Below are 12,954 nucleotides of genomic sequence, written 5' to 3' on the forward strand. Positions count from 1 at the left end.
AAATAAATATACGGCATTGACTCTAATATAAAGTGGCAGATTACTGAGCTACAAAAAAGATTTAGTAAGTAATCCCCCAATTACTTATTAATATTTATATATATATGAATTTCAATTGAAGAATATTGCATCATTATTTTCTTTTCTTTTTCTCAGGGAAGGACCCCCATGTCCCCCGCTCTAATTGGGTATGCGTCCCCAACAGCTTCTAAAATGGAATATTTTTTTTCTTCCAAAGATAAAACTATAACCAGTCATTGCACGTTGGCAGGAGAAAAGTAGCCTTTTGTACGAGAGATATTTCACTCTGTGATGATGTCACAAGGGGTTGTATTTTAATCAACACTTGACCTCTCAAAGGTCAGGACACGTGAACACAGACAAATGCACACACATTTGTATTAGAATTATCTTTTATCAACATATACTTAAAGGGAATAATTTCAAGCAGTTTCAAACATCTGATTTACGCAAACACCTTGCCCACATCAGGTCATCAGGCTGGTTGAAAGGTGCAGATTGATGAAGAGATGACAAAGAGCCCAAACAGATATATAAAAATAAAAGAAACAGATGTGAAGGGTTCAGAATTGAGTAATTTACCATATTCACATGGCGTCCATTTTGCTCTCATGTCATGCTCAGGTTAGTATTCCTTACCAGTGAGCATGAAATAAAAGCTAAATGGTCAATTCTAACCCCAGTTTCAAATAAAAATGGACAACCCCAATATGATGAACTTTGTGTGGAGCCTGCAGTGACTTGGGTATTATACTTTATAGCTTGTGATACATAGATGCCCCCTGATGGACAAATCTGCTACTGCCGTTACAAAGATTTTTTACATTAATTATCCACAATTCAGCTCGTCAAATACAAGACCAACGTATAAGTGCGACAGACTCAAGGTACTTTGACTTGACTTAGCCTAACTATTAAAGACACAATGCCATGGTATAACTTTATCAAGACACAATACCATGATACAACTTTATTAAGACAATACCATGGTACAACTGTTTATTAAGACAATACCATAGTATAACTTTATTAAGACAATACCATGGTATAACTGTTTAAGACAATACCATGGTATAACAGTACCCCCCCCCCCCCCCGACTATAAGACTAAATGTTTTATTTAAAACATGGAAAACTGACAGTGGTGATAATTTAATGTGAACAAGTGTGTGCTGTTGGTTTAAAATGCCAGTTAACAGTTAAGTAGTCCTGAGGGAAACCCAGTGACCTGCTTTTTTTGCATACATACAAGGGTTCATTGTATTGAGAGAGCGTTTACTCTTAAGAAATGTCCAGGGAAAATTTTCAGGACAATTATTCAACAGCTAATGTGAAAGTTCTCTAAGTGGGTTTAACAGGCTTTGTGAAGGCTGCGTTGAGAGATTTCATTTTTAAAGCTCTTACGAATTCAGGCATACAAATGGATCGGTTGATTTAGTGTTGGACTAAAAAATAAATGTTTAAAAACTCAAAATGGAAGAAAATCTTGAGTGTCTCCGAAATCCTACCAAGTTAAGAATTGGAGACATGTAATCTATTGTAGTTAAGAGAATTAAGACTAGCAACTTTTGTTTCATCCTATTAATTTCTACATATATATATATATACACACACGCATCTCTCTAACAGTGACACACGGTGTTATAAAAGACAATTTAATTTACAAAATCAACAACATTTATTAGATCTCTCAGGGATGGCACATTAAACCTCAAGTGATTGTTATTTATTAAAAATAAATTATAATAATAACATAATATCTAGCTTAATCATTACTTCATCATTTGATTAAAATAGTAGTCCATCTGTTAGGCGAAGGAATGTAAACAAGGACATTTTCACCATAGCAGTCATTATCATAAATACACTTTCAATTTAGACAGTGGCTAGAATTGTAGCTATAATGACTAATTGTGGATTGGAATGTGAATGTAACACACAAGGTTTAATGTAATTGAACCTAGAACGATATGATGAGGATGTGATGCAGTGCCAGCGTTGAGCACATGAGCCCCTTTCACACGGCAGGGCTCCGGTTCAAGCTCCGTTCTGGAGCCTCTGAACCTTGGTGCTCTCTGGTGAACCAGCCCGCGTTTACACCTATTTAAGGAGAACCAACGTAACGGGGGGGGGGGGCGTTACTCAGGCAGAGGTAAACACAACCATATGAACACGACAGTGGCAAAATGTGCCGTATATAAAACAGCTTCAGAGGTTTGGTATTGCACCATGCTGATCCACTCAACAACAGGTAGCGATCTCAAGATGAGATCCCATTCAAATGTATTCTCATTAGACAGTACAATACTCCAACCAGAGTGGATAAAGAAATGCATAAATTAATGAAATAAAAAATAACGTGTTACCGAGATATTTTAACCTGGGACCATAGGATCCACAGGCAGTTGCACTAACTAGTTAAGCTAAAGAGTCCGTTGACTGCAACAGACTAATCCATAATTTACACTTGTCAAGAGCCAATTGCGCAGTCTTCAGAATCAGATGTCATTAGTGATGCATGATATATCGGCCGCCGATATAATATGGCCGTTTTTTTACACATCGGTATCGGTCCGATATCAAGATAGGGCCGATATTATTAATAAAAAAAAAAAAAAAAAAAAAAAAATTAATATTTTTATTTTTATTTATTTTTTATCTTTTTTTTCTTCTTTTTACATGTTTTGGCCTTAAATAGTTTCAAAATATCAGTAATTTCTGAAAATAAGTTACAAAAGTAAAAAAAATTATGCGTTTTGGAAAATAGCTCTTTATTTGATTATCATAAAAACGTGTTTTCTATACAGAGATATCGACATCGGTAAATATCGGTTATCGGTATCGGCCACAATTTTCACATCGGTGCATCACTAGATGTCATCATGCTAATAAATGTCATGTTCTACAGTAGGACTTACTACTATGATACCCAATAAAACAAGTCATTAGAATAATAGAAGCCTACGTTGCTGGAACGATTAATTTCACTAAAGTTCACTAAGCCTTTCTCCATGCATATTTATTTTTCTGAAGCATTTATTTATCCACTCTGGTTGGATGGTGTATTGTACTTGTGCTGTATAATAGCAATATATTGGAATCTAATCTCATTTTGAGATCAGTCGCAAATCGCTTCCTGTTGTATGGATGGATTGAGTGCAATGCCAAACCTCTGCTGTTCGCCGTTTTCGCTCGTCCTGGCAGCCTATTCTTTATTCCCAGCGGAAGAGTGCTGCAGAGTGCTTCCGCATTTTCCCTGATTGGCTGCGACACGCCCCGCGGCAGCGTGGCAGCTGCAGAGCGGAGCGGCAGAGCTTGCGGCATTATGTAGCCGTAATCCCTGATGTTTTTCATTCGACGCTTAGCTCAACTGGTATGCCGCCGTGCTGTGGATCCTGCGGTCCGTTGGTGACAAGTTCGATTCCCTTCAATTTTTTTTTCCTTTTCTAACGTGCATTCTTTCGCCTGTTAAGTTTAGGCATGTTAACTTTAAGCATTGTTTCGGAGTTGGTTATGGTTAAGGTTAGGCATTGTTTCGGAGTTGGTTAAGGTTAGAAGGGTTAAGTTTAGGCGCTGTTAAGGAGCTGGTTAAGGTTAGTTTGTCTTAGAGAATGGCAATAGACAGCCTATTTCCGCACTCTCGCGCTGCCGCGGTCACGCAGCCAATCAGGGAAAACGTGGAAGCACGCGACGCACTCTTCCGCTGGGAATAAGCTACACGCGTCCTGGCAGCCTAGAATATGACAGACACACCCACTGATGATGTCACGGTTCGCAAGGAAAAAACCAAAAAAAAATTCGGTACCAGCTGAGCACCGATTTTCACGTTCCGAACCAATTATTCCCGGTGTGAACGCACCGGCCGGTTGGAGATTACGTTCAGGAACCGGCTCCGGCACGGAGTGTGTGAAAGGTCTATGGGAGACCTATCTCAAACCCTTGATCTTCTAATCACAACTGTTGCTGTCTGAGAAAAGGGAAAACAGGGCGGAATTCGAGATTGGTTGAACTTTTTAACTTAAATTAAATACGTTTACTTTCTCAATTCTCAATGGTCAGTCGATATACAGGGTAACTCCTTATGTTAGCTAGCTACCTTAACATCATCAAACAGTTCTATGATGACACTGGCTGCATCCAAATTTGTATGTAGTCTTTGGTGCATGTTCTGTTCTGGTGGTATGCAAACACTGTATGCGAAACAGATTTGTATAAACACTAAAAAGGACCACGTATGGAGTGGATGGTCACTACATGATCGTTTCTATTGCACAATTCTTTGCACCACATTTCCAGTGTCATCTCCAGTTCACATTTTTTTTTAAACAAAACGTCAAAAACCCAACATGCTGACCATACTGACAGCATGCCCTCCTGTTAATACAGCTATGGCAAGTGATAACAGCTAAGTGAACCGTTCTTCTGGTCGAGCCACTTCTGTCTGGGTGTGCAAGTCCTCCACTTATGTTGTATCAATGTAGCGTATTGCGCACAAGCACATACTGCATACAATGAACAGTAACCTCCAACATGATCTACACTGTACATGTAACATGATCTAAATACTTCCATGTATGTAGAACATACTTTGAACTTGGATGCAGGCCAGCCACTGTCCCATCCTGGTCTTATCGTTCTAGTATGTGAAAGGGGTGTTTGCGTGTGTGTGCGTGTGTGTCTGTGTGTCTGTGTGTGTGTGTGTTTGTGTGTGTGTCCCATGCAGCTGAGGGGGCTCGTTAAACATCGCCATGAGAAAAGGAGAAGACGCTAAAGGATCTTTTGCAACAGCAGAGTCATAAGCCACCAGGCTGAGTGCAGACGAGGCAGCAGTGGAGGGTCATCGCAGCCAGACGAACAGCGCGGCTGGGTTGCATCAGTTCAGTAACTCCCAACTGGCTGTATTCAACCAGGTCCCATTTACCGGCGATCACGCACCAGTTCAGCAGCAGGAGGCGCCGGAGCGCGTCTTCCTGTGCAGGTCCACCGTGTCGGTGGGGATGAGGTGCTCCGCCCGGTCCTCGGTGGCCAGCACACGCCGCACCGCCTCCTCGAAGGCCGAGGTCACGTTGGTGGAATCCTTGGCGCTCGTCTCGAAGTACGGGTGTCCGCCGTTCTCGCGGCACCACTGGCGCGCGTCCTCCCCCGACACCTGCCGCTCCGGCACGTCCAGCTTGTTGCCGAGCACCACGAAGGGGAAGCTCTCGGGGTCCTTGACGTCGGCGTAGTAGGCAAACTCCTTCTTCCAGTTGGCCAGGTTACGGAAGCTCTGGCCGTCGTCGACGCTGAAGGTGAGGAGGCAGCAGTCGGAGCCGCGGTAGAAGGGCGTGCGGAGGCTGCGGAAGCGCTCCTGGCCCGCCGTGTCCCAGATCTGCAGGGTCACCGTGCGCCCGTCCACCTCCAGCTCCTTGTTGAGGAACTCCACGCCGATGGTGTGGAAGAGGTGCGTGTCGAACTTGTTGGTGACGTAGCGGTTCATGAGCGACGACTTGCCCACGCCACCGTCGCCCAGCAGGATCACCTTGAGCAGGGACGACTTGGTTGTCATGGCTGGGTCCGGGCCGAGCCGGGGGCCAGGTTAGACTGGAGTGAGCGGGTTCCGCCCCGGTTGCTCCGAGACGCGGTCACCGGTCAGTGTGGGGAAACCCTTCTGCCTGGGAAACAAACGAGGCAGGGAGATGTGAGGGGGGCCGACTGAAGCCAAGTTAACATGGTTAGCTAGCCTCTGCCTCCTCGTTAGCACACACAGCTAATCAACAGCATGACGTGACTTCCTGCGGTACCGGTAGGAGGCGTAATGCTCAGCATGGTGCCTCACATGGAGGGATCATAGGACCCGCTGTGTGTTTTACTTCATGAAAAATATCAAGTTCTTTCCTACAGACAAAAGTAATTTCTTACCGTTACTTCCGCAGATAAACCATGCTTTATTTCTGCGCCTGTAGCAGAGAGAAGCAGAGAGCTAAAATATTTATCCTTGCCAAGTGATATGGAAAAACACAAATATCACACTATGCAAAAGGACTTTCATTGATATTGATATCTATCACAATATATGCTTGGTTATATATCTGCTTGGGTATAGACAACCACACATTAAATCAAATTAAAGATCCCTATCCACATGTGTTTTTAACACTTTAGAAATGTTCAATAAACTACTGAAAAGGAAATATTTATGAACCTCCCTTCTCCCCTCACGTCTTCCCTCAAGCTGGTTCTCTCTTTTTCCAACTAAACATAAAATTGTCAAAAAGCAAAGGAGATTTGCTGAAATATATAGTTTTCGTGCATAGATCACTAGATGTATCAACCCCCCCTCCCGTGGAAAGTATGTGAAAATGGTGCTCTGGTGACAAGTGCTTCACACATAACAATCTGTACAGTCAAAGTCATGCCAAGAGGAGTTCACTGTAGGAAAAACATGTTTTGAGTGGGGGGGGGGGGGGGGGGGGGGGGGGGGACATTTTAAATGCATAGTAATGGGAAGTGTGACACAATATAAAAAATGTCAATGTACATTATTTTTTATCACTAATTTAGAGAACAAAATTGTGTCATCACGTATCGAAAATTGGCCCAGGCCGACAGTTGATGATTCAACACGCATTTCTGGAAAAGTCACATTACCCATAACTAAGGCATGCAGGCCTAAAACTGAGAATGATGGGAGCAGACAATGCTTTACAACAGCAGGGTTTTCCCCTATTCAACCTTATGGCCTGTTTGTTCTTTGTTGCCGTGTTATCTCTCAATAATATAGGTAGGGCTGGGCGATAAAACGATAACGATAATTATCGCAATATATTTTAATAATCAATATAAAAAAATATATCGGGGGGGGGGGGGGGGGGGGGGATCCGCTTTTTTTTGTGACCTGCAACAGGGCAGTTTTAAAACCAGAGACAGTGGACAGACTTGTCGTTCTTGCCTGCACCTTAAAGTAATGGCTTTGCTTGTCCAAATGACAATACTGATTTATTTTTCTCTTGTCCATTTATTTTGTTTGCTTTCTAATTTAAAATACAGTTTGAAACCGTCTGTACACAGTAGGCTATGTGTGCTAGCAGAGCTAGTCTCCAGTCACGAGTCACATGCGCTGTGGTTTGTCCACCAAAAAAGCACCAAAAGATAGAAAAGAAACTAGCAGAACCAGAACTGTTCAACTCCCCTGGAGCCACAGCCAGCAGAGAAGCTTGTTTACTTTCGCTTTCAAACCAGCTGCATCCTGAGAACTGGAGTGTGAGGGGCTGTAACACTAAATAAACATACATCTGTTGTCTAAAAAAAAAATAAAAAAAAATAATAATAATAATTTATACTTATAACAATTTCGATAATTATCGATATCGAGTGATATAACATTATCATAACGTTATCGCGATATCATTTTTGGCCATATCGCCCAGCCCTAATATAGAGAGTCATTCTAAATCTAAAGCAACCTTTATCTCTTTGCCGCTCAATCGCTGTGTCCATCATGTTATCAATGCAGTGTTTCTGATTTGGCTAGAAGTGACCCCATTAAAGTATGAACTCTTTTCTCAATAGTACATTGGATTACATCCGAGTCCTGACCTGGACAGTGGAGTAATAGCATTCACAAGCAATAGTATTATACTACCATGGAAAACAAGAGCTCCTTATTTGATAGCATCTGACCGAGGGATGTGCAGTTGAGTCAGCAGCCAAGTGGGGCAAAGTTATACTGAATCCAAGGCTTGTTAGTCAAATGTTTCATGACTCCTGAGAACAGATGTAGTAGCCACTGATTTAAGGACACTAGGCCTATATATGAATGATGGCTAATAGAACAGGATCAGTTAGGATAGGGTAGGATATAATATGATAGGATTGGATAGGTTAGATAGGATATGTTAGGTTAGGTTAGATAGGGTAGGATAGGATATAATATGATTGGATAGGTTAGATTATGTTAGGTTAGATAAGATAGGGTAGGATAGGTAGGTTAGGTTCAGATAAATAGCAGTACAATCAATGCTGTTAGTTACATCAAATGTTACAGCAGCAATTCCTAACTCTTCTCTGTTTTGGACCCATATATTGAATGAACTTAACTAGGATAAGTCTCACCTTATAGCCTAGGCTAGAACTACTCCATGTTGAGATCCACCACTACTCTAGTACAGACCACAAGACTGCTCCACAGAAATAGCATTCCCCCCCCCTTCCATTCACACATGCACGCACCAGTCATGTGCCTATTTCAGCAATGGACGAGGATTAAAAAGGGGAAGTAACTTCTCCTGAGGTTTATGCTGTGTATTTGGCAAGAATGATGCATTTGAAACACTGTAACGGTGTAACCTAAACCACTGAGGTACCTGAGCCTCTCTGAGCCGGCATGTTGGCCAACAGTTCAAATTCACAGGCTAGTCTACTCTGTAGCACAACAACAAACAAGCTGGTTATATCTGTCTATGGCCTCCCTATGACTGTTCATAAACACTGGGACTTCAAATGAGTTGTCCATTAAAAAGGGTAATGCCACCCAAATTAAGAATTGTTATATTTATATTATTTCCACAGCCAGTGAAGAAAGTTCAATCAGTATTTGTGAACATGAGCTACTCTGTCTCCCAAAGCCAGTAACCAGAGAAGTAAGACTCAAGACTTGTGATGTCATCAGCCCAGGTATGTCTGGAGCTGCTCCATAAACAATGAATGAGAGAATGGATTTGTGGACCCACAGAATGTTTGTTTGAGTTTATATATATATATTTTACACACACAACTGGTCTTTATTTTATAGTAGTGTTCTCAGTACTGAAACTGAAATTCTACCCATATACTCAGAACATTCTCCTGGGTGCTTTAAGTGTCACCTATATACCATCTTTCCAAATGCATTGTCTATGGAGCAGCTCCAGACTTTATACCTGATGATGACATTAGAAATGTTAGTTATTATAGCACTCCAGTTTTTGGGATTTGGGAGAGTTGTTGATTGATTGAAAACTTTATTAACAGATTGCAGAATGGGTACAGTACAGTACAGCTCAATACATACAATTGTTAAGGGGATGCAGACCAGAGAAGGACTTTCGTCTTGTTTACATCAGGGTCCCCCATTTTCAATTAATCATAACATATTATATGACACACACGACATACAGATAGACAGTACTGCTACATCTATACATTTATGACATACCAGATTTGCAAATACAGTACTGTTTGTGATACAAAAAGAGTCTAGAAAAGAGAGTATATACATTTGACGTAGAAACTGTACATTGGAGGAGGTTGGGTAGGTGGGGTGAGGTTGGGTAGGTGGGGTGGGGTTGGGTTGGGTGGGTGAGGTTGGGTGTTTGGACTGCCTTAGTCCATTAGAGGAATAACATGTATGAATTATTAAACCGGGCGTAGTTCCCCCTTAACCTACACTAGGGTTTTATTATACAACAGATACAAAGATGTGAGGAGCAGCAGCCAACCACTGTGTACAGGTGCGAGACGAAAACAACTAAACTAAATAACGGTACGATTTCAGCAAAGAAACCCTCACAGGGTCTCTGGTCACAACTTCATGGCTACAATAAGCTGTAGCTAGTACCCTTTTCATCGTCTGATGTAGCAGTATGTTATGATGAATTGAAAATGGGGGAACCTGATGTAAACAAAACTAAAGTCTTTCTCTGGTCTGCATCCCCTTAACAATTGTATGTATTGTATTGAGCTGTACTTTATTGTACCCATTCTGCATTCTGTTAATAAAGTTTGCAATCAATCAATCAAGTCTTGTCTATCATTTTCACGAGGAGCCTTAATTCAGGGACATTTAGTAAAAATATATATATATCAGGGTGAAAAACAACCCGTCAATTCCATACACACTGTAAGATCATTAATGCACAGCAGTATATGCCGTTAAAATCCAACGAAATCGTTGCAGCATCCAGCGTTCTTCAGCCCGAGATGATGATACCTTATTGCAGCAAAATGACTTCTGTGTTTGCTGTCACGCGCAAAGCCATCAGCTGGCCGCATAAATAGCTACCAAGCTAACAGGCTAATAACGGGCTAAACAGTACAGACTCTCGTCGTTTCTATCGTTTCCTAGGGAATATGAATATCTGTATACGCCGCTGCCTGTCACTCAAGAAGAGCACGCGTTCGGCGCGTGTCACACCGGTAGCGTGTTAACGTTACCTTTTTTAAATTCGACGGTTACTTCGGCTCGTGCCGCGCTGTTAGTTATACTGTGCCTCTCGGTGACACGGCGCTCCTCCGTGCTGCTACTGCCGAGTGCGGCCGAGGCTGTGACGCGTCATATGACCCGAGCTCGTCACGCCTACAGATCATCACGCGCCCCTTCGGCTACTGTTTACTGTATCATTTCTGTCATTTAAACAGGTTATTACTTATTCCACACCTTGGATGTCACAATCATATGGGCATTTTGTGGCATTTGGTAACTATCTAACGTTTGATATTATTGGTGATGTATAATTTCCTCACATAGCTGGTATATTTTGAATTTTAATACAGGCTTCAATAGAACTGGCAACACCTTTATGAATGAATGAATGAATGAATGAAAACTTTATTTAACAGATTGCAGAATGGGTACAATACAGTACGGCTCAATACATACAATTGTTAAGGGGATGCAGACCTGAGAAAGACGTTTGTCTTGTTTCCATCAGGGTCCCCCATTTTCAATTCATATAGACATATATGACATACATGACATACAGATAGTCAGTACTGCTACATCTATACATTTATGACATACCAGATTTGCAAATACAGTACTGTTTGTGATACAGAAGGAGTCAAGAAAAGGGAGTATATACATTTGACGTAGAAACTGTACATTGGAGGAGGTTGGGTGGGGGGGGTTGGGTACATTGGGATATTGACAACCATACTGGGTAATTTACATTGGAGGTGGTTGGGGGGGGGGGGGCGGGGGGCACACTGTATAAACAAGTAACACTGTACATTGAGGGAGGGGGGGGAGGAGACACTGTACAAACAAACACAATTGTACATTGAACTATTGACAAAACCATACTAGGTAAATGACTGTACATTGGAGGGGGTTGGGTTAGGATATTTACAGGGGCCAGTGTTGAATTGCAGTCTCCCGTAGGTGTCCCTTGAGAGAGGTTTTGAAAGTGGGTAGTGATCCACATTCCTTTACAGCTTTGGGTAGGGCGTTCCACATTGATGTGGCATAATTGCGAAACGTGTTTAGTCCCTTATTTGATGAATTGAAAATGGGGGACCCTGGTGTAAACAATACGAAAGTCTTTCTCTGGTCTGCATCCCCTTAACAATTGTATGTATTGAGCTGTACTGTACTGTACCCATTCTGCAATCTGTTAATAAAGTTTTCAATCAATCAACAGTCTGATTGATTGATTTATTGATTGATTGATTGAAAACTTTATTAACAGATTGCAGAATGGGTACAATACAGTACAGCTCAATACTAACAACTGCTAAGAGGATGAAGACCAAAAAAATACTTTTGTCTTGTTTACATAAGGGTCATCCATTTTCAATTCATCAAGACATTTATGACATACAGGACATACAAATATACGGTACTCCAAAGGGGAAGAAACTGTACATTGGAGGGGGTTGGGGGATTTTGACATTGTACCTGGGCCAGTTTCTAATTGCAGCCACCCATAGGTGCTCTTTGAGAGTGGTTTTGAAGGAGGGTAGGGATTCACATTCCTTTAAGGCTGTGGGTAGGGCATTCCACATTATTATACTACACCACTCAGGTACCCATGTACATGTCAAAATACTTCCCAAAGGTCAGTGAATACCACGCCTACAACACCAGAGGGAGTTCCACAAATCATGTGCAACCCAGATTCGGCACAAACAAGGGACTAAACACGTTTCGCAATTATGCCACAACAATGTGGAACGCCCTACCCACATTCAAAACCGCTCTTAAAGAGCACCTACGGGAGGCTGCAATTCGAAACTGGCCACCGTAATTGTCCACCCCACCCCCCTCCTCCTAATAGACAGTCTCCTCCCCATCATATGTATATATTTTCTGTTAGGATCTCTGGGTAACAGTACTGTATATTTGCATATCATATATGTGTAACGGATGGTATCGTGAAGCGCAGTCAAGAAGGGCTGGGGTGAGTAGTGGTGCTATGGGTTAAACTCACTCTCACATCCTCAAAAGACGCATAGACCCATTACTTAGGAGTGGATTCACCTCTTAAAGAAACTTGAAACTCTTGGTATAGCGGTCTGTGTTGCTGCCTGCGGTATGGGAAACCGGGGTTCGACTCCCACTCGGGGCATCGAAGTTTGAGGTGACGTTGTCACAACTGTTACAATGGTGCCGATTGACCCGGATGCCTTGGGTGGAGTGGAGTGAGTTTAAGAGGGTGAGTGTAACGCATGGTATCGTGAAGTGCAGTCAAGAAGGGCTGGGGTGAGTAGTGGTGCTATGGGTTAAACTCACTCTCACATCCTCAAAAGACGCATAGACCCATTACTTAGGAGTGAATTCATCTCTTGGTATAGCGGTCTGTGTTGTTGCCTGCGACGTGGGAGACCGGGGTTCGACTCCCACTCGGGGCATCGAAGTTTAAGGTGACGTTGTCACAACCGTTACATATGTCACAAATGTAACAGTACTATATACCTGTATGTCATGTATATGTCCCTATGTCATAAATGTCCTGATGTCATGTATGTTGTGTATATCATAAATGTCACTATGAATTGAAAATGGGGGTCCCTGATGTAAACAAGACAAACGTCTTTCTCTGGTCTGCATCCCTTGTGTGTATTGAGCCATACTGTATTGTACCCATTCTGCAATCTGTTAAATAAAGTTTTCATTCATTCATTACATAAATCTTGTTTGTTGGTTGACTTTTTTTTATTACATTGGTTTGGTTGCCATTTTGGCACAGGAAAGATTTG

General features: G+C 42.0%; 1 protein-coding gene across 2 annotated transcripts; it reads right to left on the reverse strand.

Annotated features, from left to right (window-relative positions):
- Positions 1-395: 395 nt before the first annotated feature.
- LOC311243320 (ras-related protein Rab-9A-like) lies at positions 396-10,276 on the reverse strand. Of its 2 annotated transcripts, XM_084332497.1 has the most exons (3): positions 10,192-10,276; positions 5,920-5,957; positions 396-5,672 (listed from the first exon to the last, which is right to left on the reverse strand). In XM_084332497.1, the coding sequence occupies exon 3, from the start codon at positions 5,564-5,566 to the stop codon at positions 4,961-4,963; it is 606 nt and encodes a 201-aa protein (XP_084188623.1). In that variant the 5' UTR covers positions 5,567-5,672; positions 5,920-5,957; positions 10,192-10,276; the 3' UTR covers positions 396-4,960. The 2 variants fall into 2 exon arrangements, with proteins under 2 accessions (XP_084188623.1, XP_084188624.1); XM_084332498.1 differs by lacking the exon at positions 5,920-5,957 and having other exon boundaries at positions 10,192-10,232.
- Between the last annotated feature and the right edge of the window lie 2,678 nt (positions 10,277-12,954).

This window comes from Notolepis coatsorum (genome assembly GCF_963971535.1).
Source record: "Notolepis coatsorum genome assembly, chromosome: 1".
Taxonomy (NCBI): domain Eukaryota; kingdom Metazoa; phylum Chordata; class Actinopteri; order Aulopiformes; family Paralepididae; genus Notolepis; species Notolepis coatsorum.

Excerpts from the sequence above, each read along its gene's own strand:
- LOC311243320 (XM_084332497.1), bottom strand. The coding sequence starts at position 5,566 with ATGACAACCAAGTCGTCCCTGCTCAAGGTGATCCTGCTGGGCGACGGT.